The following is a 27,737-nucleotide window of genomic DNA, read 5'->3' as shown; positions in this document are numbered from 1 at the left end:
TAATAAAGAACTCTTGCCACTCAATAACAGACAAAAATTTTTAAATGAGCAAAGGACGTGAATAGATATTTCCACAAAAAGACAAATGGCCAAGAAACACACACAAAAAAGATGGTCATCACCATTAGGCAAATGCAACCTAAAACCACAATGAGTTACCACTTCATACCTAGTACGATAGCTATACTTAAAAAGATACACAGTGAAGATGTGGAAAAATCGAAACCCTTCTATACACATTGTTGGGGAGAATGAAAAATGGTATAGTATCATTCAGCTATACGAGAATAAAGTACTGAGACATGCCACAACACGGATGAAACTTGAAAGCATTATGGTCAATGGTAAAAAGGTTTGACACAAAGGCCACATATTGTATGATTCCGTTTATATAAAATGTCCATGGAGACAGAAATACTAGTGGTTTCTGAAGGATGGCAGGAAGGGGAATAGAAAGTGATGGCTTGGGAGCACCTGGGTGGCTCAGTCGGTTAAGCGACCGACTGCGGCTCAGGTCACGATCTGGAGGTTCGAGCCCGGCATCGGGCTCTGTGCTGACAGCTCGGAGCCTCCAGCCCGCTTCAGATTCTATGTCTCCCTCTTTCTCTCTGCCCCTCCCCCACTCTCTCTCTCTCTCTCTCTCTCTCTCTTTCAAAAATAATAATAAAAAGAAAAATTTTTAAAAAGTGACTGCTTGTAGGTACAGGGTTTCTTTTGGGGGTGATGAAAATGTTCGGCAATGAGTATACAACAGTGTGAAACCGCTGAATTTGAAGTTTAACAAGGTTAAAAATCTGAAACTTACGTTGCGCGAATTTTACCTCAATAGAAAAGGTTTTAAGTCACACAGAAATTTGCACACCTGTCCCCTGGGGATCTCACTGAAATGTAGGTTCTGATTCAGGAGGTCTGGGTTGTGACGGGCTCCCACTGCCGCTCATCTATGGCCACATTCTGAGTAGTGAGGCTACTCAAGGGCCCTTCCACTGTGTCCCCTTGCCAGTCTGGGCCTCAGGTGCCTCACCTCCGCACCAGCTCCTGCCCTGTCTGCCCCTATAACGAAGACGGGCGGAAGCAGCCCGCCAGAAGTCCCCAGGTCTGAGCCTGCAGGAGGATGTGGGCCTCAGGGCGTGGGAGTGGACAGAGAAGGCGCTGTGGCTATAGGGGTCACGGTCAGCAGACACAGAGGACCAAGGGAGTAGCTTTTATTGTGCACAAAGCTGAGGAAGGCAGGCCACCATGTGCCACTCTGTGCCCAGAGAAGCTGCACCACGGGCGTGTCATTTCCAGTTGCCGGGCAGCTCTGGCTCCGGTGCTCCAAAGCCATCTGAAAGAGAAGGGACGGCTCGGGAGCGCTGAAGGCCCCCCGCGGCCCCGCTCCCAGGCCCCGCCCCCCCCCCCAAGTCCTGTGACAGGGAACTCGGGGCTCCGGGAAGGGCAGGGGGCAGCCCCTCCGCCGCGTCCTCGGAGGGTTCTGTGGTGGCGCAGGAGTGGTTCCCTGCAAGGGACCTGAAAGGAGACCAGGAGCTTTGAGGTGGGAAGATGGCCAGCGGGGGAGGCAGCAGCGCTGTGCCCCCGGCGGCGCTGGGTGGGACCCCGGTGAACTGTGAACAGCTCTTCCCGAAGCCCCCGTCCGGATGCCAGGCTGCAGCGCCCTCCGGGGAGGGGGGGGGGGGCGAGGGCAGAGAACATTGGGGGTGGGCCGGGGAGGGGGTGATGCCCTCCCAACTCTGACCCGAGGCCTCTCCCTGCCTGTCCAAGCCACACCTGTGCGGTGGGCAACCATCCCTCCCCCCACCCCCCACCCCAGCCCGAGGCAGCCGCTCACCGTCTCCGAAGAGGTCGGGGGTCGTGGGGCTGAAAGACCCGGGGGGCAGGTTCCAGGCCAGCTCCTCCAGCTGACCCAGCAAGCCTTTCACTTCTGCCTCCAGGTGTTCCACCGTCTTCTCCACCGTCTAGAGCGAGAGAGATGGGAGCGGGGCGGGGGCAGGGGGGCAGGAGTGGGGAACTAGAGTGGAGCCAAGTCCATCAGCCACATCCTAAGGGGCACGGGGCGGCCCAGTGGGGCGCGAGAGAACAGAGCGCCAGGGGACTTGGGCCCTTCTTGTTCAGGCTCAGCCCCTGCCGGCCTCGCCATTCCCCTGATGACAGGATCCTAGGGCTTCGTTCTCTAAGGCCGCCGCTGGCTCGGGCCCTAAGCGCTTCACCCAGTCACAACAGGTTTGACAAGGAGCCACCCTTTTTTCCTGTTTTCCTTTCCGTTCTTCACCACTAGGAGCTCACATTCCTTTTGTCGCCCCGCCCCCTGGTGGCAATTCTGCCAAATGACAGGTGGGGGATTTTGAAATGTTCTTTATTCAGGGTTCCTAGCCTTTTCATGAATGAAAAGCAGTCTGGTGAAACCTACAGACCCCCTTCTCAGAAAAATACCTTAATTGAAAACAAAATAAAGCATACAGGACCTCCAAGGATTCCCACTGCATTAAAATACTATTCAAGTGCTAAAAAATTAAATCTTTGATGTAAAAATGTATGTATTTATTAACTTAGGAAATAACACGATCTAACATCAGGTCTAACGACGACTGTAATTACGTCATGCTGGCAAGGATGAATGATGTGTGGATATATTCACAACAACTATGATGGAGTGAAATTATCTGTGATTTCTATTGAGAACAAAGTCACAGTACTGTTAATACTACTATGGTTTGTTGCCTGTATTTATAGTGAATTGGAATGCTAAATTCCAGTTAAAGGTTTGTGAAAATAAGGTGTAATTTTTTCCCACACGAGTTTATAGACCCCCGGTTACAAACTGTGGCTGTGTAACAAAACACAGTGACCGAATTTCCACCATCTCGTTGTGTAATTATGTGGCGATCTCTAGCTGGGTTTAAGCAAGCCCCTCTCCTCACCCCACCCCACCCCCCACCAGGGGCAGGGTCTGTTGAGGGCTGGTCAGCCTAAGAGCCCAGACAGGGCAGGGAGATGTTTCACATGGTGGCCAGGGAGCAGAATTGGCATGGGTTTTCCCGATTTTCCAAAGCAAGGTTGTCCTGAGCCCTATAAATCTACCAGCCTGGGGACGCCTGGGTGGCTCAGTCGGTGAAGCATCCAACTTCGGCTCGGGTCATGATCTCACGGTTCATGAGTCCGAGCCCTGCGTCGGGCTCTGTGCTGACGGCTCAGAGCCTAGAGCCTGCTTCAGATTCTGTGTGTGTGTCTCTCTCTGCCACTCCCCCACTTGCACTCTGTCTCTCTCCCTCTCAAAAATAGACAAACATTAAAAAAATTAAAGAAAAAAAAAAAAGCTGCCAGCCTGCCAGGTGGTCCTGAAGCTGTACGTCATCCCAAGTCACCCTGATTACCTCCTCTATGACGTCTAAACGGCCGTGGATAGCCATGTGTCTGTCACACCCTGTGTTCCAAGCTGGGTCTCCATGGGAGGGCATGAAGGGTTCAGCAGCTGTGGAGAAACAAGCCTTGTCACCATTCCCTGTGACACTAGAGACTCCCGTAAAGCACTGGGCTCCGTGAGGTGGGTCCTGAAAACAGTCACAGAGAAGCAAAGGAAGGCTCAGTGTGGGTCAGGGTGTGAGGGGCCGGGGGGCTGGCCCAATCACTCGCTTGTCTCTATGGCCATGGTCACCGCCATACCCAGGTGGGCTTCTTCAAGAAGCTGCTGCCTGAACTGGATGAGGTAAGGAAGGGAGGCAAGGTTGCAGACAGAGAAAACGGCGTGTGCAAAGAGAGAGGCACACGACGGCATGGTTCCGTGTGCAAGCCCTCAGGGAGTTGGCGTGGCTGGAAAGTACAGGGTGGATGGGAGGACACTGGGTCATGGAAACAAAACCAGAGGCCCTAATAAGCCAACCGCAGTGCTTATCTTGGGGTTTATTTCAACACAAGAGTCACACGGTCCTATGTGAATTTTTTAAATACAGAGAATGGATCGGAGGGATTTGTCTTTGAAGGCAGGAAGTTATTGCAGGAATCCCTGTGAGAAGTGATGAGGGGAGGCAGTAGGTATAGAGAGGATGAAGGGAAGATATTTTAGTCGTCACACTGACATTGATGACCAGTTATTAATATTGGACATTTGATGAGCACTTACTATGTACCACATGGCCCGCTAAACAAGTGTGCGAACTCATTCAATCCTTACAATAACCTGTTTATTATCCCCAGTTGATGCAGAGGGGTGAAATGCTATATCCTACGTCACACAGCTAGTTAAATGGAAGATCTGAGGTCCGACCTGTCCGGATTTTGGTTCATTGTTTTCCTCCCCAACGCTGGTTCCCCCTTGGTTCCTCCTGGCACCACCAGCCATCACACCAGAAGGTTCTGAGCTCAGGTTTTGTGTCAGTGACCCCCAGGTACCTGTGAGGCAGCAGAGTTGGCTGGATCCTTGGAGAATGCGGATACTCAGGAAGAAGGCCACTGTCCCAGAAACGAAGAGAAGCAAGGAGCTTCCCTGAGGATGAAGTGGTCAGCATGGCCTAAAGCAGCAGGGAAGTGTAGCAAGATAAGGATGGAAAGACAGAGCAACAGGAAAGTCCTGCTAAATTCCACCCCGACCCTGTTCACGGAGTCGTGGAGGCAAAGCCAAGCCGAGATTCTGTGGGATGGGAAGGGAAAGAGAGGTTGGAAGGTGGAAACTTGGACCCTGGGAAACATTTTTCAAGAAGTTTGGCTGTGAAGGAAGGGAGATCAGATCACATGGTCTACAGAATGTTTCTTGTTGTCATTTCTGTTCTTTTAAGTCGAAGAAACAACCACACTTACAGCCTGAAGGAAAGAACTTAACAAAGGACTGGGAATACAAGCTGGTGCAGCCACTCTGGAAAACAGTATGGAGGTTCCTCAAAAAACTAAAAATAGAACTACCCTATGACCCAGCAATGGCACTACTAGGCATTTATCCACGGGGTATAGGTGTGCTGTTTCAAAGGGACACATGCACCCCCGTGTTTATAGCAGCAGCATTATCCACAATAGCCGAAGTATGGAAAGAGCCCAAATGTCCATCGGTGGATGAATGGATAAAGAAGATGTGGCATATATCTACAATGGAGTATTACTCGGCAATCAAAAAGAATGAAATCTTGCCATTTATAACTACGTGGATGGAACTGGAGGGTACTATGCTAAGTGAAATTAGTCAGTCAGAAAAAGACAAAAATCATATGACTTCACTCATACGAGGACTGTAAGAGACAAAACAGATGAACCTAAGGGAAAGGAAAAAAATAATATAAAAACAGGGAAGGGGACAAAACAGAAGAGACTCATAAATATGGACAACAAACTGAGGCTTGCTGGAGGGGTTGTGGGGGGGGGGGGATGGGCTAAATGGTTAAGGGGCACTAAGGAATCTACTCCTGAAATCATGGTTGCACTATATGCTAATTGGGGTGTAAATTTTAAAAAATAAAAAATAAAATTTAAAAAAAGGGTTTCAGTGCAGATTAGACTGAATGAATGAAGAACTTTTTTTTTTGAATCAGGATTATTGCAGATTGATGATATATGTATATTATTCAGAAGTTTTAAATACATAAGTGATCAGATTTGGCAAAAATAAGCTAGGCAAGATGTATGAGAGTGACTGCAGCAAACTCTTCTAGGCTACCCAAGGAAGGCTGAAAATGAGCACCTGAGGAAACCCCAGGGCCCAAGTGTCATCGGAAAGAAAGAAACATCGTGAGACAGGAGGAGCCCATCTGTGAAGGGGAAATGGAACTCACGGTTCAAAATAAAGAAAGATTCACTCAGGCTTTCACATCTGGGATTCTCACAGAAAGGTGAATGGCATATACTAATTTATATTAATGATCTAAATTGAATGATGGGAGCAGCCAGAAATGACAAAGTTAAAGTCTCAGGAACATATTAAGTCAAAATAATTCAAGTGAGGGGATTGATTCTCTCACGTCAACTTAGTTTCCAGAAGTAAAGGAGACATAGCAGTCTCAGTTCCGGGCGTGCTCGCCCACCACACCGGGCTGAGAGGGAGCACGGCAGGAAGTGCAGGTCCCTTGGAAGCTGTCTCACAGAGCTTCTCAAGCCCAGAACTTCAATGAGAAACATCATCCACCCAAGGGTCCACAGTCAAGGTTCCTCTCACGGTTCTGGGCTTATTTGCTTCCATATTTGTGTTTGTGTTTGTGTTTCCGCTCGGGTCATGATCTCACAGTTTGTGAGTTCGAGCCCTTCTTCGGTCTCCCGGCTGTGAGCTGCTTGGGATTCTCTCTCTCCCTTTCTCTCTGCCCCTCCCACGCTCACTCGAGTGCTCTCTCTCTTTCAAAAATAAATCACTAAATTGAAAAAAAAGATTTAGGGGCACCTGTGTGGCTCAGTCGGTTAAGTGTCCAACTTCAGCTCAGGTCATGATCTCATCGTTCATGAGTTCGAGCCCCATGTTGAGCTCTGTGCTGACAGCTCAGAGCCTGGAGCCTGCTTTGGATTCTGTATCCCCCCCTCTTCTGCTCCTACCCCATTTGTGCTCTCTCTCTCTCTCTCTCTCAAAAAATTAAAATTAAAATGAATTAAAAAAAAAAAACAGGGAGGGGGCTAAAACATAAGAGACTCTTAAATACAGAGAACAAACTGAGGGCTGTTGGAGGGGTTGTGGGAGGGAGGATGGGCTAAATGGGTAAGGGGCACTAAGGAATCTACTCCTGAAATCATTGTTGCACTATATGCTAACTAACTTGGGTGTAAATTGTAAAAATAAATAAATACATTAGTTTAAAAAAAGCAAAAGAAAAGAAAAAAAAGAACCGAGCAGAGGACAAGGGGCACAGCAGACCTCTACTCAAAGGGCCAAGAAGTTGAGTGAGTTCTCACCTGCTGGCCTCTGTTCACTCTGTAAAGCAAGAGGGGAATCATCTGCTGGTAATACGCGTTGGCTTGTGAAAGAGGAAGCTAGTTGTGACATTTTCAGGAATTCTGTAAGGGGGGTTGTTGAACACAGCCACTAAAATGGGAGGCGCAGTGAGAGCACTTACATCATGGAAACCAGCAAATGTCTTGTTTTGGTTTTTGTCTGTTTTTGCGAGCCACTTTATCAGCAGACCACTGGGGAGGGGGCACAAATATACAGAGGACTTCAAAAGGAGATGAGGAGAATGAGGAGGGCCATGTAGAAGGACGCGACTCAGGGAAGAACTTTGGAAACCCCAGACCCACAGTGTGCCACCTGACAGGCTGGGAGTAGCCAGGACAGGTGGCTGGATGGAGCGGAAGCTGGGAGTCTGCAGAGAGAGTATAGGGGAGAGCAAGCAAGAAAAGGATTGAGGATTTGACCAGCAAGCAGTTAAGGGGATGAGCTCTGGAGTCTAGCTTGAATAAGGAAGGAGAGAGGCCAAGAAGAGGGCCAATAAATTGGGAGAAACGGAGGGGCTGAAGGGTGATGGCAGTAACGGAAGGAATGTGTGGCAAAAGACATTGCAGCTTCAGCTCTGAGAGGTGAAGCAGCTTCCTGGTGGCAATATCAAGGTTGCGGCAATAGATGTGGGCATCTGAGGCACAGTCGGGACAAAGAGTTATTGGACTTGATCTGTCTAGGTGCAAAACTGTCGTAACCGTAAGACCCAGGTGTTGGCTGGATGGCCCAAGGGGACATACAGAATCGCCTAGAAGGTTGACAGTTCTCGAGGTGAGGACAGAGATGGTGAGCCATTTTGCTGGTGATGAATGTGTAACTCTGAGAGGTTGAGTGACCTGCCCAAGGTCACATGGTTAGCAAATGACTGGACCCCTAGCACCCTTCTCCTGATCTCACTGCAGCAAGCTGGCCTTCTGGATCTCTGCCAGAGGCTTCCCGTCCTGAGACTTTCCTGTCCCAACTCTCTCTGGATCCCAGCTCTTCCACTTAGGGGTAAGAACTAACAGCAGAGACAAAACTCCCTTCCACCCTGAGCATCTTTCACAGAGAACAATTTGTTTCTGTATTTTCCATTAGTTCCCTCCACTGAACTTAGAAAAGCCTCTTCAAAAGACAATGGTCTTGGGGTGCCAGGGGAGTCGGCTGGTTCAGCGTCTGACTTCGGCTCAGGTCATGATCTCATACTTTGTGGGTTGGAGCCTCGTGTTGGGCTCTGTGCTGACAGCTCAGAGCCTGGAGCCTGCTTCAGAATCTGTGTCTCCGTCTCTCTCTTCCCCTCCCCTGCTCACGCTCTGTCTCTCAAAAATAAATAAACATTAAAAAAATATATTTTTTTTAAAGACAATGGTCTTGTTGACTTTGGGGAGGGGGGTAGACATTACAATGGTATTTTGGTTATTTTTTTCTAGTATATGTGCGGCTCACGTGAGGACTGGTTATGTTCTTAAAAAGGAGTCTCTTAGAGATCCATACTGAAATCTTTAGAGATGAAATGTTATGATATCTTGGATTCACTTCAAAGTAATCCAGGCCTGGGAGTGGGCGGGGGCATGGGTGGCCAAACCAGATTGGCCGAAATTGATAATTGTTGAAACTGTGTGACGGGGACATTGGAGTTCTTCCCACTACCCTCTCTGCTCTTGTATATATGGTTTGAAATTTTCCATAATAAAGGCCAGTTGTCTGATAGGGTTGTTAGCTAAAAGCAGAAGCCATTGCGGGCCGCATACACGGACGGGAAAGGCTCAGGAAGAGGGAGGGGGTGGTCTGAGGGACCCCACCTGGATGGTTGTGCTCTGTTCTGGGCCTTTGATAGGCAGAAGCAGATCTAGAAGCGGCCATGGTGAAGGGACTAGAAAGTTTGACTCATCTGTCTCAGCTGAAAGAACTGGAGAGCCCAGTCTAGAGAGGAAGGGTTTCCTGGGGGGGCAAGAAGAGTCGCTTTCACCCCCAGGGAGGACTGTCCGTGAAAAGGGGGGCTGTCCAGTGTGGATCTGTGTCCACACACAGCCACTGTGGGCTCCGCCCATGAGCCTCTGGCCAAGCCTCTCCCCGGAGCCCGGCCTGCCCTCTCCCAGCCCCAGCTTGGGCCAGGAGGAAACAGTCTGACCTGGCTGGCCAAGTGTGAGGGTCCGCCAGCCCTGTAAGTCCTGAACAACATGAATCTACTCCCCTCCGCCGGCCTAAAACATCCTGTTTTGTACGAGTCTGCAATGAGGTCTAATTTGGCTCCAAAAGCCCTCCAGGGGAAAGGATTGGCTGAGGTTGCTTTCCACATCACACAGCACTAATCCCTCACATCTGGACAGAGCTGTGCCCTGGGCTCCGCTGCACAACTGTCCGTGAGCTCATCCAGGCCTCCCTACGAGCTCATCTGAGAGAGAAAGCTGCCTCGGGGCCTGTGCTGCTGCTCCCTCCCCCATGTGGGTCCCTAACTTGGCACTGACCTCACTGCACAAGGGCCCCAAACACACCGGAGAGCCCCGTTCTCACCCCCCTCCGCCACGAGTTGGTGCGGGCCTGTGGGAAGCTTTCCTCTCCTCCCTGAGTCTCTGCTGCCTCCTTGCTAACTCGGGGTGGAGAGGCCTGACGCACCGCCACCCCCATCTGGCTCATGGGGGATGCCGCTTTGTCTCTCACAGCCTGCTGAGAGGCCTCAAAAATTAGCTACCAGGACAAAACCGGCGTGAGTCAAGGACAAGTTGCTTCTTGGATCAGAAGCTCCAGCGAGACAAGAGCTGGGCGTCTGCCATGTCTTTGAGCTTCCCCATCAGTAGAAAGGGGCTCAGGAAAATGCCTGCCCCACGGGGTTGTTGGGACAGTCAGGAGTGGGGAAGGCTGAAGGGTTACCATGAGCATGCTGGAGGAGCCAAGGCTGTGGGTCTCCATGTTCCCTTCCTTCCTCTGCTCCCGCCCTCCCTGCCCGGCCAGTTGGGAAATGGACCTTCTTGGACGCCGGGCTGTTTTCCCTGGCCTGGCTCCCACTCAGGGCCTATGCGCACCCTGGATGGCGGCCATGGGTGGAACACAGTGGGCTGGTGAGAGCAGGCTGTCGGGGAGGCCAGAGGCCCAGCGGAGGTGCTGGGCTAACTTCTTCAGTTAAAGAGACATGGCCACCGGGTCCCCATCCTCTGAGGCAGGAAGTATGGCCCCTCCTACTTACAGGCATAGGGGACCTCTTGTATCTGGGACTCAAACACCAAGAAAGCGTGCACAGCTCCAATGATTTCTGGGATGACACATAATTTCCCAGAGGAGACCCTGAAGATTGCTGTGCCTTCTGAATCATCAAAGACACACTCTGCTTTGACCAGCAACATCCATCAGTAAGGAGTTAATTGTGTTCGACCGCACTCACTATAATAGAATAAAATTTACCACATTTAATATTCGTGTTAAAATTGGTGCTTCATTTAAAACCACCAGCGGTTTAAAAAAAATTTTTTTAAGCAGAAGAATACTATTTTCAAACAAGTATATGAAGAATTCCAGTATGAGGAACTGCTCTGGCTGAGCCAGGAGAGAGACCCTTGAGCCCCCCAAGAAAGAGCTCAGATTCTGAGGCACATTCTTGGGAGAGACACGCCCTCCCATCTCCCCTGGTCTCTGGTCATTTTCCAAATGGGGGTCTGAGTCTTGTTGATCACTCTGAGAACACTTCAATGTCATTTCCAGTACATTCAGTATCTGGTTGCAGTAAGTAAGCTAGGCTACCATAAAAAAGCCCCCTCCCCCCCTCGGCTTCACATGTATTTATTCGTTTTCTCATATGTGAGTTCAGAGGTAGATTGGCTGGTGGTCAGGGCTGGCAGAGAGCTCTGCTCCCCAAGCCATATGGGAACCCTGATTCCTTCTATCTTGGAATACCATGCTCTTTTAGTCCGCGGGGTCATAATGTACTAGAACACTCCAAAAGCCCCACAAGACGGAGAAGGTGTAAGAAGCCATCCAGAATAAACCTCTCTCTGTGCACCGTGAAAAGCACACATGGCTGGGAGTCAGAGACGCAGCCCCACCTCCGAGACTTACTGAGGACGTTCTTTGCCTCTCTTTCAGACGGTGAGGGAGCTGTCCTGCCAGGTCTACTTGGCAGGACTGCTGTGTTGATTAAAGGGACTCCTGCCCTTGAAGATGCCTTGGAACTGCCAAGTGCTGTGCCAATGGCGTGTAGGGCATCTACCAGGGGAGCTGAAGATGGAAGAAGGCAGAGGAAGCTGCCAGGGCTCTGCCTCTCTGCTGGGTCATACAGACCAGTTCTCAGGATGGAGAGGCATCTGCTCTAAGGATAAACCTATGCAGGGGTCAAAGGGATGCTGGGGAGGGGCTTCTCCAACAAGGACACAGAGGGCTCGGTGCTGACGCGGCTCTCTGGCTCTCTTACAAGCCAGTCCCACTCACTGGATTCCTGGGTCCTTCGCCTTTTCAATAGGCATAGCCATACTCTACGCGGGAAGCTCCCATCAATTAGCGATCACTCATTGTGCGCCAAGCTCTCTGTTGAGCGCTTACGTACATTATCCCATTTAACGCTTACATCATGTTTTTACAAATTAGAAAACTAAAGATCAAAGAGATTGCGTAACATGACCAAGATTACATAGCTAGTAGGTGGTAGGGAGAGGATTTGAATCCTACCTGCCCGACACAGTCTAGACTGTGCACTGGCAGTCATGTGACCTTGTGTAAGTTAAGGGCCTCCCCTCTCGGGGCCTCAGCTGCCTCCTCTGTAAAAGGTAACAGAGAGAAACTTAGCATGCCTGACTCCATATTGCTTTTATTTCCCTTGTCACTGTAACCTGTAGCTTAGAAACGTTGCTTAGCCCCACACACAGGCATGGTAATCACGGAAGGAATTCTGCTTACAACTGAGATTTGCAAAAACTGCCTTCTTACCTGAAACCTGCCTCATTGGAGGAGATACAGAAGTACATACAGAAATGACTATGCTATGTTTAAGATTTACAGGAACGACACCACCAGATTCCTACACACAAAGATCAACTGACCAAGGGCAAAGAAGTTACACGACTGTTTTCAATGTCTACAGATATCAGTCATCTTTTGACTCCCTTGCCCCTCTTCCTAACATAGAACAAGCCCGACTCACATGCTCTAAGAGATGGTTCTTTGGGACAATAGTTCACCATCTCCTCAGTTGGCTGGCTTTCCAAATAAAGTCGCTTTCCTACACCAACATCTTGCTTCTCAACTCGCCTATCATTCGGCAAGCAAATACACTTGAACACAGTTACAAAATGAGGGGTTGGACAGGTATGGGGCAAAGAGGACCTGTTCACATGACCTTTACAGCTGTCTGGGGCCCCATAAGAGCCCAAATGTGTGCTTGGGATCGAAATGTCTTTGACTGGTTCACTCCCACGATATCCATCTTTGTAGGAAGAAATGCTGTGACCCTCACGACAGCCCTTCAGCATCTTCTTCCTTCACTTGAAGCAGAAAGCAGAATTCCAGTGGAAGACAGATGTCCAGTCCATGGGGATCTGGAGCAGGGGCGGACAATGAGAGAATGCCCAAAGGGCCCCAAGGCATGGGTGACAATTGGTAAAAGAACCAGGCTCTAGGAGTTTAGATCTCTCTGATAGGAAAACAGGAAAGGAACTCAACAGAAAACTTAATTTTGAAAAAGGGCTCTTATCAGTATTCCAAGCAGTTTGCTTCAGTCAATACATAAAGAGCTTTTGTAGGTCAATATGAAAAATCCCAGTACCGCAACTGAAAAGCGTGAGACAATTCGCATGAATTAGTAGAAATGACCAATGTGCACTTAAAGAAAAAGTTCAACCTCAGTAGTAATCAAAGAAATACAAATTAAAGCAACAAACCATCTTAACATATTCTTGCCGAACAGCAAAAGTTTCCAGATCTGCCAGTTTATAGACAATACGGGGGAAGGAAGAACATTTAAATGACTCGCGGCAGATGCAATCAGCTAAAATCTAAATGCGGGAAAACTTTATAGGACAAAACAACCCAGCTGCGTCCACAAATACATCTTAAGGAAAAGGGGGGAAGAGAACTCACGTGTTAAAGGAAACATAACTGACATGTCCGCCAAAAGCAACACGTGCACCTTATTTGGACAAAACAAAACCAAATGTAAACATGACACAATGGGGGATGTGGACATTTGATGATATTAAGAAATTTTCATCCCTTTTTAGGGTGTGATAATGGTATTGCAGTTGTGTTTATTAAAATATTACTTATCTTTGGGGTGCCTGGCTGGCTCAGCTGAGAGTGCATATGAATTTAAACAATTTTTTTAATGTGTATTTATTTATTTTTGACGGAGAGAGAGACAGAGCATGAGCAGGCGAGGGGCAGAGAGAGCGGGAGACACAGAATCTGAAGCAGGTTCCACGCTCTGAGCCCGATTCGGGACTTGAATTCACAAACTGTGAGATCATGACCTGAGCCAAAGTCAGACGCTTAACCGGCTGAGCTACCCAGGCGGCGCCCCATATATGACTCTTGATCTTGGAGTCATGAGTTCAAGCCCCACACTGGGTATGCAGATTACTTAAATAAACGAAACTTAAAAAGAACAAGATTACTTATCTTTTAGAGATACTGAAGGAAATATTTACGGATGAAAATATATGGTGCCCGGAATTTCCTTTAAAACTATTGGAGGGAGGGGACAGAATGTGGGGTGATAGAGGAAACAAGACAGGCCAATACTCGCCGAAGCAGGATGGCAGGAACACCGGAGTTTGCCCCGCTGCTCTGCCTTTGCATCCAAGACATTTCATAGTCAAACGTTAAGAAACACAATGGTAAATTGTCTGAAGGCTGAAAGATTATACACAACACTGTGCGAACACGGTGTGAGATTACACTTATACATTTATACTTTCCCCCTTTTTAAAACATCCGTAGCAATAAGCAAGCATAATCAGAAAGAATGTTTAAGAACGGTTTTAAATTAAAACGCATATACTGGTCATGACTGCAGGGGCCACAATAAAGTCGGCCAGTTGTGGGCGGCAGCCAGATCCTCCCTCTGGGGGAGCACAGACTCGGCTTTGTGCCCTCGGCTCCTGGAGGGGGGGGGGGGGGGCTCCAGGAGCAGCGGGGGAGGAAGGGGGAAAGAAGGCCTGGCTCTATGGGCTCTGTGCCGAGCACAATCCCAGCCACTCGTCATACAGCCCTTGAGGAGGCAGTTGTTGGTCCTCCTTCATTAATAGGTGGGGAAACTGAGGCTCAGAGAGATCAGTGGAGCTGAGGGGATGAGGGAGGGAGCCCGTGTGTGTTGAATTCCGTGCTGGGGACTTCATTCAGTCTCCGCAGGGTGGGTGTCATTCTCCCCACCTTACAGAGGAGGAAGCAGGCTCACAGAGATAAGGCAGCTGACCCAACTTACTCAGCGGGGGGGGGCTGCCCAGGATCAGCACAGGCCTCCACCCTGCCCCTGGGTGCTCACACCCACAGCTGGCTGTGCCCTGAAAGGCACTGGCCTGGGAGGCTCCCATCTTAGCTCAGGGTACTTCACTTAGGCGATTCACCTGCACTGGCTCCAGGCTGACGGGCAAGCCGGTGGGGGCAAGGGTCTGCCTGAGGGGGCAGGAGGCCTGGGTACTTGGTGAGGCCTCTGCCATGGCACGGCTGTGAGAGCCGAGCCTTCCCCTCACCTGCCCTGCTGGGAGCAGCAGCCTGTGGAGCTCCCCCAGCCTGTGGAGCACCCGGAGGGCCTCTGCCTCCCGCACCCCAACACCCCCACCCAAGGCAGCTCGGGGCCTCAGGGGAGATCTCTGGAAGCAGAGACACTGGCCTCCTCTCCCACGCCGCAGAGCCCTCGGCCGGCCAGATGGCAGGTGAAGTCGTGGCCTTTCTCCTGGGGCCGCCTGTCCGCCCGCTGGCTCTGCTGGGCCAAGCCTGGGTCGTCGTCTGCCGGAACTCAGCTTCCAAGCGAGTGCCCTGCCCGTAAGCCCAGCCCGGGCGCCTCCACAGGCCCTGGGGATGCAGCTGGCCCGGAAGGCGGCGGGGGACGCTGGGGGGATGAGTGCCCTCCCTGCAGACTTGACCTCCCCGCCCTGCGATGCCTGTCTCCTCCCTCTCCTGCGGGGCGTCGGGTCTCTCCAGCCTTCCTCTTTCGGACGCGCTCTCTCACGTCTCTTTTCACACACCCCCCCCCCTTCCCGGGAGGTCCCCCCTTTCTCCATCTCTCCGCTCTCCGTCCCCTCGGTCCCACCCGGCCCGACCCCACTCACCGGCGGCGCGGAGCAGGGCGAGCCCGGCCAGCGCGCAGAGCAGGGGCCGCATGCTGCCGGCCGGCCGAGCGCAGCGCGGAGTCTGCCCGCCGCCGCGCCCCCGGGCCCGCGCCGGCCCGCCCGCAGGAAATGCTCGCAGCCCGAGCCAAGATTCCTGGGCGGCTCCGGGCTCTCCGGCTCGCGCGACCCGCCCCCTCCAGAGACCCCGCGGGCGGAGGGGCCGGCGTGCCAACCCCGGGCGCCTCCCCAGCCGGGGGCCGCCGTCCCCCTTCCCTGCGGCGCCCGGGGGCCCGGGCGCAGGAGGGCGGGAGGGGCGAGGGCTGCCCCCCACCCCCACCCCGGGGCCACCGCTCCCCGGCCCGGGTATTCGCGGGAGCCCATCTCAGACCCGCAGACGGAGGCTTCCCCGGTGTCACCCCCAGTTCCCGAACCCCGAACGCACCGAGTGTGGAGGCTTTCATCCGTCCACCTACGCATTTTAATTCGTAATTAACTGCAAGGGGACAGGGACCCTGAGAGTCTCAGTGGTGGGGTCTGCCTTTCATAGAAACTTCCTGTTCTGCTAACAGGTAATAGCAAGTGCTAAAAGATACTTTTCAGAAAAAGGTAAAATCGTGACTTTCATACAGATGTAAAGTGAGCATGTGCTGAAGATTTTATTTCACTCACGATTAAGGAGGGAACCAGTAAGAGGCGACACCCAGTCCAAAGAACAGACATAGGTCTGGAATATCGGCAAGAAGGCACAGGTGGAGGTGAGACCGGCTTCTTCCACACGGAGACGGAGAATTGAACCTATAACAGGAATAGTTTGCCCGTCTGTAGACAACAATTATTTTGCACTGCTCTCTGTAACACACAGACTTGTGAAATGGCTTCATCGCAAGGAGAGACCCAGAGCCCTAATAGGATCAAAATCAGAATCAGTGTTCAGCAAACACTTAAGGTCTGTACTAGATTAGTGTTAGGTAAACTCTGGAGAAGGGAGGAGAGAAAAAATTCTCGGCATCACGTATGTCTGCCTCCAGGAGTTCATGGTCTAGGAACTGCCGTAATATTAATAAGCCGCAGCTCAGCTTTGATTGATTCGCTTCTACACACACAACCTCTCCAATCTTCACTGCAACTCCAGGAGGAGCACATCGTTACATCCATTCTGCAGATCAAGATATTGAGGCTCAGAGAGGTTAAGAACCTTGTGACAGTCACGTGGCTGATAAATGTGGAGTCAGGATTTGAATCCACTTCTACCGCCTCTGCAGGCCGGAGTTTATTTATTTATCCTTAAATAAGGATATGCTTACACATTGTCCCCGAGAGCCGGGTTTTCTTTCTCCATCTAAGCAAACCCAGGTGAGTTTTGGGGTGAACTTCAACTCTCCACCTTCCCTCCAGTTTAGAACACAATAGCACCCACCCAAAAAGTGCAAGAAAAGCTAACTTTTAGCGAAAACAAGAAATGAAGGCTGCAGTCCTACCGTCTGTTCTGCACAGCTTTGAGGGCCTGGCCTGGCTACACTGGCCCAAGAGCACACCTTTATCCATCAGGTGTCTCCACTGGGGGTCACTGGAGCCCTCGCAGATCCAGGCTGTGTCTCTGCCTTCTCCTTCCCACCTGTGGCTGTCCCATACAGCCACCACACTACCCAGGGACCCTCACCCGTCACTTCCTCCTCCAGATAATAGCCACAGCACAGAAATTCCTGTTCTGAAATAGCAGATCTTGCACAGAGACTTGGATCTAAATTTTTAGAAAGCTCTCGTGGGGATTAGGATGCCCGGATGAGCCGGCTCAGAAAAATCTATTTCAGAATGCCAACAACAATGTCTCCCGCTTCCGTAGGACATTCCTCAGTAGTTTAGCCAGGTGGGAAGGTGTCAAAGAACAGCCGAACCCACAGGGATTCTCGAAGCTCGGGCCAAGTGGGGGGACTTAAGGTTTTGAAGTCGCAGAGAAAAACAACACATGTACTATACTTTCTGGTTGTGGTAGAGTCGCACATAGAACAGGTAGAGTGAAAGCTGATAGTCCTCTCTGTCACCACCCTCCCTGGCGCAGCCATTCCAGTCCACTTCTGTCAGCCTGGTGGACTCTTCCAGCTCCTTGCCTATGCATTTTCAGATGCAAACGTACGTACATGGGAATGAATAATAGATATCTGGGGGATTTGCTTTCACATTCATGTTCACCTCAGTCAGAACATTAAACCTTGAAAATCATTCTGTTAGTACACAGAAGTCCACTTCATTCCTTTGAAGAGTTGCAAAATATGTCACGAACGGATGCCCCCTTATTTGTGCAGACAGCCCTCTGTCGAAGGACATGTACTTTCTTTCCTGTTTTTCCCCAATATAAAGCAAGCTTCAATGAGCATCCTTTTGCGTGTATCTTTACGCCCACGTTACATACTCATATATTTCTGAAAGGCTAGATTCCTGGAAAAGGAATCATTGAGTTAGAGGGCCTGTCACATTTTACTGGTTATGCAAAAACTGACACTCAGCCGGAGGGAGGAGGCAGGCACTCAGAGCCTGACTCCAAGGGGCACCCAATTCCATTGTAGTTAATGGAACTAACGTTCCATGTAGTTAAGGCAGTTGGGCTGCAGGGGGCGCAGTTTACATAAAATACTTGTTGACCTAAAATACCGCTGAAGTCCTAGATCTAGCTAGCCATGCACATTTCGCAACGCTGGAAACAACTTTTTTTTTTTTTTTTTTTTTTTTTTTGGAAACAACTTTTAAAACGTGGACAGTTTGACGATGAAAAATATTACCTTACTATTTTCGTTTACATGCTATTTAGTATTTGTTTGCCTAGTCAAATACTTTTTTCTATTTTCCTCTTTTGACATATTCTGATTATTAATCCAATGCCTGTTACGTATGTTGGCAATGTTTCTTTCCATTCTTCCCAAGTCTTTAACTTTCTCTGTGGTGTCTTTCATCATACAGAAGTTTTAGATAGTTAGGTGACCAAATGTCTCAGGATTTTCTTTTATGGCTTCTAGATTTTACAACTTGCTTGTGATTCCTCATATCAAGACTATAAAAAATATTCTCCAATATTTTTTTTGCCAACCAGTCTAAAACTTTTTTAAAGGTATAATCTCTGATCCATCTAGAATTTTAATGTGGTTGCAAAGAAAGATTCAAACTTAAATATTTTCCTGAATGGGCATCTAAGCAGCCTAATGCTCCTTCTTGTGTCCCCCATCCTTTAGCCACTAATTGGAACACAAAATTAAATAGCTATTCATTCCCAAGTGGAGTTCCAGAAAAATCTCTAGCCATCGTGTCTGTCATAAGGTCAAAGAAACAAAAATCAAATAACCGTATCATTTCAACGAACACTGAAACTATTATTTGGTGAAATTAAACAGCCTTCCCAGACTAAACAACAACAACAAACTCTAAGAGGTAGAAATAAAGAAAATAAAGGGATATTGCCTTAACAAGATAGCTACTTTTACCTCACACAAATAGTTGACGCGTACGTACAGGAGAGAGGAGAGAGGCATTCCTTGTTAAGCCAGGAATGAGGTAAAGAGGCAACATGAGTCACTATTAGTTATCCTTAGCGTGATCCATGCAACAAAACACAATTGAAGAGGCATTGTGAAGGGGACAAAATATTGCCAATAGTAGAAGGGTCCATTGCTTTCTTAGAAAATCCTTAGAAGGGCAACTCAAATGATTCCATGAACTGGCTGGATTGACTTAAGTGTCTGGAAATCAATTTATTTCCGCATACCGACGGAAATCAGCCTACAACACGCAAAGGAAAACTTCTGGGCCAGATGATATTAAGGTCATCGTTTGTTAATATCCTCCTTCTGACCTTCTCCAGAAATGGGCAATAAAACAAAAAATAGAAGAAACTGGCAGGAACTAGGGAAAGTGCCAGGAACTAGGGAAATATGTCAACCATATGCCAGGTCTCAAAGCAAGTTGGTGGCCAGCTGGACTAATGACAATAAGTATCATTATGTGTTGTTACTCTGTTATCTGCTAAGCTTCTTGGAACCTGGTATTGGGCAAAGGCCGTCCGTGGGTTATCTCATTTAATCCTAGTACCAATAAACCTATAAGGTGAGTATCCTTATCCCCATTTTTCAAATAAGATGTATTTGGTAAAAGTCAGAGAGGGGCAGATCTCAGCTCGAAAGCCAGGTAGATCTGATGTTACAATCCATGCTCTTGTGTGATATTAGGCCTCTTGACTCTCAGGCCCCAGGTGAGCAGGGAGTTAGGAAGTCTGGAGGGAGGTGGGTGAGTAGAGGGCAAACAGGGTATTTGAGGGCTCCGAGCGGCAAGTTCTTGGCCATTAGGGGGACACGCATAGCATCCTGTGTCAATGGAATGCTGTAACTTGCAGAGTTTTTCATTTAATGCTACCGTCACTCTGGCAGATAGCGTCAAGATTCGCAATATGAGGCTTAGGGAGGTTAAGAAGTGGCCCAAGGTTAGACACATACCATGTAGAAATGTGGGGATTTGCTCCCAGGGAGCCCACGCCTCCACAGGCAACCGGGCACGGGCCCCCCACCCGGCTGCGCTCCGGGACGATGGGAGGGGAGTCAGGCAGAGGCTTGCTCTCCCAGCCCACAACCAAAGCAAGGGGCCATCTCTGGGGGGCTGGGGGGAGGGGGGAGGGGGAGGGACAGCCCAACGGAAAGGGTCTCAGGAGCTAGAAGTGTCAGAGCTGGGCCTCACAAAGGCTCCTCGTCTTCTTGTCTGGGCACAAGCAAGACCCATTCCAGGAGAGCCCTCAATGCTGGTGGGCCAGGCCGCCTCCTCTCAGCATAGATGGAGCAGGCTACTAGCCCAGGGCCATGCAAGACGAGGTCAGAGGAAGCAACCCAGTGGGGTGGTGGGGCGTGGCCATGGATGTCTGCCGAGGTTGGGGGTTAGATACCAGTGGGGGGGTGGGGGGGGGTAGGATCGACAAGCTGAAATTTCAGAACTTTTTTTGACTGTCACGTTGGCTAACATACAGTGTAGTCTTGGCTTCAGGAGTAGAATCCCGTGACTCCTCACTCACGTACAACCCCCGTTGCTCATCGCAACAAGCGTCCTCCTCAATGTCTGTCACCCATTTCCCCCACCCTAGAACTTTTTGGTTTTGACTCTGCTCCCTTTCTGGTATGCGGTCCTGAATCTCCCCAGATAGGAAAAGATGTAAGAAGATCTTTCTGTAAGAAGGGAAGATCTGCTGAGTCCAAGGGGCCGAGCAGTGGGGGAGGGTAGAGGTTTAACGTTGATAATATCAAGGGGCGCTGGGTGGCTCAGTCAACGGTTAAGCGTCCTACCTCGGCCTAGGTCATGATCTCGTCATTCCGAGTTTGAGCCCCACTGACATCTCAGAGCCTGGAGCCTGTGTCGGATTCTGTGTCTCCCTCTCTCTCTCTTTGCCCCTCCCCCACTCACGCTCTGTCTCTCTCTCTCTCTCTCTCTCTCTCTCTCTCAAAAATAAGCATTAGAAAATAAAAATAATGATAATGTCAATAATCACAGCCCTGAGAGCAGACGTTCACCGATCCCGACCGCGTTGGAAGCACCGTGTGCTCCGTTTCTCAGTGACTGCGGCTGCCACTCTGGGAGATGGGTTCTGTGGCCATCCCGGAGCTTGGCAAGAACACTTTCCCAGCCAGCATTTTCTGAAGTGATGAATCCACATTTAAAAGTGGAGGAGACCCGCCGAGTGGGGTCTAGCAAGGAATCCCGCCTGCCCAGAGGTATTTTACACAGATTCACATTGCTCAGTGTCCGTTCAGGTCATCGTAAGAGGCAGTGACATTTGCCAAGAATGTGTTGATGCTCGATTCCAGCATCCTCCGCGGCTTGGTGGGTGGGGAGTCGGCTGGCATCACCCTGGCTCTTTAAGAATCTTGTCTGCACTGCTTTCTAGGGAGATCTCATTTTGCTGCTCAAGGCTGGAGTTGGGGTAAAATGTAGACTGTCTCAGGACCCTGCCTGGCTAACTATTCAAAGCATTTCAGTTCGAATCCGTCAGTAAGCAAAGGAAGGCATCGGGTTTAAGCCCTGACTCTGCCCTCACTGGCTATGTAGCCTTAGGCAGATGCCCTCCTTTCTCTAAGCTTCAATTTGCTCACCAGCAAACAGGGGATCACAGCAACACCTGCCTCACTGCAGAAAGTGTGAATTCCCCTGCCAGCCTCCGACCTGCTTTCTGAGTGTCCCTGAGCCTGTCACTGTTGTTTCCTGGCCTTATTTGTGTGTCGTGAGTTTCTTGGGGATAGAAAGGGTGTGTGAGCAATGCCTAAAAGGCCTGCGGAGGCCCTCGGAAGGAGTTCAAATTCCCAGCGAGTCAGGAAAGTCAACTGCTGACCAAGTAAGAGCCAACAGCAGATGCTGCTTCCTGAGGTCGGTTCTGAGTCACGGTCCCATGAAGGTGATCTTTAAACATATAAGGCTTCTCCCAAGCACCTCATGCTTTCGAGATTGGTGGGGAATGTTTGGCTTGATTACTGAGGGCCTTGAATGCCACTCTCAGGAGAGTCTGCTTTCGTGCTATGGGCGGAGGTGCTGGAAGGGATTTTGGCCAAAGGATAACACAGTCGTGCCCAATCCCTTTCTTCTTCCTTTAAAAATATTTTTCTTTTGAAATTATTTTATTTTATTTTAAGTTTATTTATTTATTTTGAGAGAGAAATTGCAAGCTGGGGCGGGGGGGGGGGGGGGTGGCGGTAAAGAGAGAATCCCAAGCAGGCTCTGTGCTGTCAATGCTGAGCCCGACATGGGGTCTTAATTCCACGAACCACAAGATCATGACCCGAGCCAAAATCAAGAGTCCGATATTTAACCCACTGAGGCACTCAGGCGCTGCAGAATAATTTTAGACTTAGAAATAATAATACAGTGAGTTCTTGTATAGGCTTTACCAGCTTCCCCAAATACTAACATTTTGTATGACTACAGAAGAATTAGCAAATCCAGGAAATTAGCAGCAATACAATAGGATTAAAGAATCTATAAACTTCACTCAGATGTTGCCAATTGTCCCCCTACTGTTCTCTTTCTGGTCCAGGATGCCGTCCGGGATTCCACAGATCTAAAACAGCTGCTCTTTTTCCCTGTGTCTCAGAACTTTGATGGTTCTTATGAGTCCGGGTCAGTTATGTTTTCTTTCATAACCTTGACATTTTTGAAGAGTATTGGCCAATTGTTTTACAGACTGTCCCTCAACTGGAATTAGGTCTGATGTTTTCTCATGATGAGGTTGAAGTTATGCATTTAAAAAAAAATTTTTTTTTAATGTTTATTATTTTTTTGAGGGAGAGAGAGAGACAGAGTGTGAATGGGGGAGAGGCAGAGAGAAAGAGAGACACAGAATCTGAAGCGGGCTCCAGGCTCCGAGCTGTCAGCACAGAGCCCGATGAGGGGCTCGAACTCATGGACGGAGAGATCATGACCTGAGCCGGAGTCGGACGCCCAACAGACGGAGCCACCCAGGCACCCCTGAAGTTGTGCATTTTTGGTGAGCACCCCACAGAAGTGCTACTGCATCCTTCCCAGTGCATCAGACCAGAAGGCACATGTGATATTGCTGTCTCATTACTTGTACTGTTAACTTTGAAGGATGCTGTGGTAAAGGTGTTGTGTGCCAGGTTTCTCCACTCTAAAATTACTGCATTTCCTTTTGTAATTAGTAAGTACCTTATGTGGAGATGCTCTGAGACTATATAAATCTATTTCTCATCATACTTTCAACCCAGTAATTTTAGCGTTCATTGCTGACTCTTATCTGCAATATTTATTACCGTTGGTTTTCCAAAGGTGATTTTCCACCTCCATAATTCCTTCTACATTTATGAGTTGAAATCCAAGTGTATAGAAGGGCTCTCCCTTCTCTCCCATTTAGTGACTTATTCAGTTGTTTATTTAAGTATGGACTCGTGGATATTTCTTTTATTCTGTGGCTTCTAATCCATTACAAACATTATTTGTTTTGTTTCTCACATTGTCCCAGATATGGCGATTAGGAGCATCTTCAGGATGACCCCTGTGTCCTTTTGAAATACTCCTATTCTGAGCACTTCCATACTTCCTGAGACCACAGGATGTTTCAGGCTCATCTTGTAGTCCCATGGCCCGCCCCCCCGCCCCCAGACTCGGTCATTTCTCCAAGGAACCCTGGTTCCTTTTTTTGGAGAATGGTATTTAGAAACTAACATCTGAGTGCTGGGTGTGCTCATTGCTACTGGGGTGTCACTGCTTCTAGGCCGTCTCAGCAGACAGGACTAAGGACTGTGGGTTAGCAATTCTGAAGCTATGTTATGGGTATCCTAGGATTGAGCAAATAAGTAAATATATTGTATTTAATGGGAGCTAGATTTCTCAAAGAAAAGAATTACAAATAAGGAAAGGGGGAAGGATAACATGGGCCCTGTTCTGTTCGATCAGAATTGGAGAGATCAGCATGAATTCAAGTTTGTTTTTTTTTTTAAATACATATGCAGATCGAAAGATGCAGAAATAAATGTGATCTAGGACCTTCACTCACAGGTATATACCTAATGGAAATGCGTGGCCACGAAAAGACGTGGACAGCAATATCAAGAGAGCTGCACTATCACAATAGCCCTGGAATGGAAACTACCCAAATTACAATCGACAGCTGACTACATCAGGGACAGATCTACCCCCACATGTAACAACAGGGATGAATCTTTTTTTCTTCCTTTTTAAAAATTTATTTATTTATTTATTTTAACTTACATCCAAGTTAGTTAGCATATAGTGCAATGATGATTTCAGGAGTAGATTCCTTAGTGCCCCTTACCCATTTAGCCCATCCCCCTCCCACAACCCCCCTGTAACCCTCAGTTTGTTCTCCATATTTATGAGTCTCTTCTGTTTTGGCCCCCTCCCTGTTTTTATATTCTTTTTGCTTCCCTTCCCTTATGTTCATCTGTTTTGTGTCTTTTTTTTTTTTTTTTTACATTTATTTATTTTTGAGAAACAGGGTGAGACAAAGCGTGAGCGCAGGAGGGGCAGAGAGAGAAGGAGACACAGAATCTGAAGCAGGCTCCAGGCTCTGAACAAGCGGTCAGCACAGAGCCTGATGCAGGGCTCGATCCCACAAACTGTGATATCATGACCTGAGCCGAAGTCGAACGCTCAACCAACTGAGCCACCCAGGCGCCCCTCATCTGTTTGTTTTTTTTAATTTTTTTTAAATGTTTATTTATTTCTGAGACAGAGAGAGAGCATGAGTGGGGGAGGGGCAGAGAGAGAGGGAGACACAGAATCCGAAGCAGGCTCCAGGCTCCGAGCTGTCAGCACAGAGCCCGACGCGGGGCTCGTACTCACAAACTGTGAGATCATGACCTGAGCCGAAGTCAGTCGCTCAATCGACTGAGCCACCCAGGCACCACCTCCTCCCCATCTGTTTTGATTCTTAAAGTCCTCATATGAGTGAAGTCATATGATATTGGTTTTTCTCGAGCTTCACTTAGCATAATTCCCTCTAGTTCCATCCATGTTGTTGCAAATGGCAAGATTTCATTCTTTTTGATTGCCGAGTAATACTCCATTGTGTGTGTGTGTGTGTGTGTGTGTGTGTGTGTGTGTGTATATAATATATATATATACCACATCTTCTTTATCCATTCATCCATCGATGGACATTTGGGCTCTTTCCATACTTAGCCTCTTGTCAATAGTGCTGCTATAAATATTGGGGTGTAATCGCCCCTTTGAAACAACACACCTGTATCCAGCAGCAAGGCTGAATCTTACAGAAGTATAATTAATGAAAAGAAATATTCACCAAAAAATCTGTATGATTCACTTTATACGAAGTACAAAAACAGGCAAAATTAACCCATGCTGTGAGAACTGGGTATTGAGTTACTCTCATGTGGGCTGGTGCTGGCCAGTGGCTGTAAAAATGAGGGACGCCTGGGGCACCTGGGTGGCTCAGTCGGTTAAGCAGCCAACTTTGGCTCAGGTCATGATCTCGCGGTCCGTGAGTTCGAGCCCCACATCGGGCTCTGTGCTGACAGCTCAGAGCCTGGAGCCTGTTTCAGATTCTGTGTCTCCCTCTCTCTGACCCTCCCCCGTTCATGCTCTGTCTCTCTCTGTCTCAAAAATAAATAAACGTTTAAAAAAATTAAAAAAAAAAAATGAGGGACTCCTCAGGTGCCGGTACTGTTCTGCAGTTCAGTCTGGGTGCTGGTCACATGGGTGTGTTCTAGTCTTAAGATGAACATACTTCAGTAAAACGTTTTTAAAAATCTTCATGTTGCCTTCATTTCAGCTCAGCTGCTGGAGCAACCCCATTAACTGAATAGAATAGGACCAATCTCTAAACTTTAGGCACTTGAGAGTTTAATTCTTTCACTTAATCCCAGCTGAAAAAACCTGAGGGCAATAATTGAAAGCTCATGTAAATTGGTATTAACGTTTATCGCCTCTAATCTGGCCCCCACCTGCATACTGACATCTAAACTACACACGTTCTTTTTTTAATGTTTATTTATTTACTTAGAGAAAGAAAGGGGGAGGGGGAGGGCAAAGAGAGAGGGAGAGAGAGAATCCCAAGTAGGCTCTGTGCTCTCAACACAGAGCCCAACACAGGGCTCGATCCCACGAACCATGAGATCACTACCTGAGCGAAATCAAGTTAGATGCTTAACTAACTGGGCCACCTGGGCACCCCTAAACCGTATGTGTTTGATGCTAGCCTTCCAGGGCGAAGATGCTTGATCCAGTCCTGTTTGGTGCTGTAGGGTGGGAAGGGATTATTTTAGACCCACCCAACTAGAAGGGTGGGGAGGTGTAGGGAAAGGAAGTGACTTGCCCAAGGCAACCCCATGCTGGGGAGGGGCCAGATTACATGGTGAAGGTCAATGTCAGCTACTGATCTTTCAGTTTCCACCATCCAGGTTTTCTCAACTAGCATTAGGGAAAGAATCAAACTCAAATGCCTAAAGCTTTCATTTTTGTAATGAATTGTGATGAGTAGGGCTTCTGTTCAATGCATTATTAAAAGATACATTTTTGGGGCGCCTGGGTGGCTCAGTCGGTTAAGTGTCCGACTTTGGCTCAGGTCATGATCTCATGGTTCGTGACTTCGAGCCCCACACCAGGCTCTGTGCTGACAGCTCAGAACCTGGAGCCTGCTTCAGATTCTGTGTTTCCCTCTCTCTTTGGCCTTCTCCTACTCGTGCTCTCTCTTTCTCTCAAAAATAAATAAACATTTAAAAAAATAATAAAGAGATACATTTAAAAAAAAAAAGGTAAAATAGTGACTCTCAAACAGATATAATGCAAACATGTGTTAAGGATTTTATTTCACTGATTCAATAAGGGAACAAAGCAAATTATAATTGGTCCAAAGGAGAAGTCCAAAAGCACAAAGGTGTAGAAGTAAAGGAATATTACAACAAATGCATGAGTGAAGGCCAAACCAGCTTCTTCCAGGGTGGAAACCTGTTTTGGTCATGTGCATGTCTAAAAACAAGAATTATTTTTCTGTTGCTGTCAGTTACCTACATTTTACAGAATTGCAAAACAACCCCCATGAAATCAAAACCAGAATGCAGAAGGGGATACTACAGCCAATGCATAGTTTTCCACGGAAAGAAAATTTCCTATAGTTTCCTCCTCTTTCGATCAAAAATAATTCCATCCCTTCCCATGCAACTTCATCAATAGTAATGTATCAAATAGATCTAATTATTTCTGGCACCTCCCTTTTTATAAGGGGAAATAACAAATCTCTTGTGATTTTCCTTGGGCTGTCTGGGAAATCTCAGATATCATTATAATTTTATTTCGTTTTATGTTTAGGATTGATCTGAGGAAGGCAAAAATCCAAAGTTGTCAGGAGATTTGAACACTTAAGGTAGGATCACGGGTACGTGGGAAATACTCGTGTATCTACTTGAAAGTGACAATAAAACATTTAAGAATAAATGCAGAAAGTGACATGACTGTAAAGCACACTTAGCACCCTCCTAAGTAAGAAACCTTGTTTTCTTAAATAATTAAAGGCGTAATAACATCAACATAAAAATCAGATCATTATTCTGGTAAAACTGAGAGTCTTTACTCTCTAGGCAGATCACATGGGAAAAAGAATAACCCTTCATATAATGGGTAACAATAGACCAGGAAACCAAGGAAACGGGGCCATCAAAATTAAGAAAAATTTTCTAATATCTTTTTTTAAGTTTATTTTTATTTATTTTGAGAGAAAGTGAAGCCTGAGTCGGGGAGGGGCAGAGAGAGAGGAAGGGAGAAAATCCCAAGCAGGCTCCCTGCTGTCAGCGCAGAGCCAGATGTGGGGCTTGAAACCACAAACCGTGAGATCTGACCTGAGCCAAGGTCGGCTGCTTAACTGACTGAGCCACCTCAGGTGCCCCTAAAATTTCTAATATTTTAAACACATTTCACAGTGTCTCAGACTCAGGTGTTATAAAGCAAGGCAAATGAATTTCACTGTTAAGTCTTTCATTACGCTCTTTCATATTCTGCAACAAACTGACTCTTTAGGAATGATCTCAGAGGACCCATGAGGTAAGAACCAATCTCCTAACGTTGCTAAGACGCTATTAACTTGCGATGCATTCATTATTGCT

At 48.2% G+C, this 27,737-nt stretch overlaps 1 protein-coding gene across 1 annotated transcript; it reads right to left on the bottom strand.

Moving 5' to 3' along the window:
• Positions 1-1,190: 1,190 nt before the first annotated feature.
• PLAC9 (placenta associated 9) lies at positions 1,191-15,266 on the bottom strand. The gene is made up of 4 exons (XM_078434471.2): positions 15,127-15,266; positions 3,372-3,469; positions 1,829-1,955; positions 1,191-1,327 (listed from the first exon to the last, which is right to left on the bottom strand). The coding sequence occupies exons 1-4, from the start codon at positions 15,176-15,178 to the stop codon at positions 1,281-1,283; spliced, it is 324 nt and encodes a 107-aa protein (XP_078290597.1). The 5' UTR covers positions 15,179-15,266; the 3' UTR covers positions 1,191-1,280.
• Positions 15,267-27,737: the final 12,471 nt, after the last annotated feature.

The sequence above is a fragment of the Panthera onca genome, chromosome D2 (assembly GCF_046562875.1).
Source record: "Panthera onca isolate mPanOnc1 chromosome D2, mPanOnc1 haplotype 2, whole genome shotgun sequence".
Classification (NCBI taxonomy): Eukaryota; Metazoa; Chordata; class Mammalia; order Carnivora; family Felidae; genus Panthera; species Panthera onca.
This window is presented reverse-complemented; position numbering and strand designations above follow the sequence as displayed.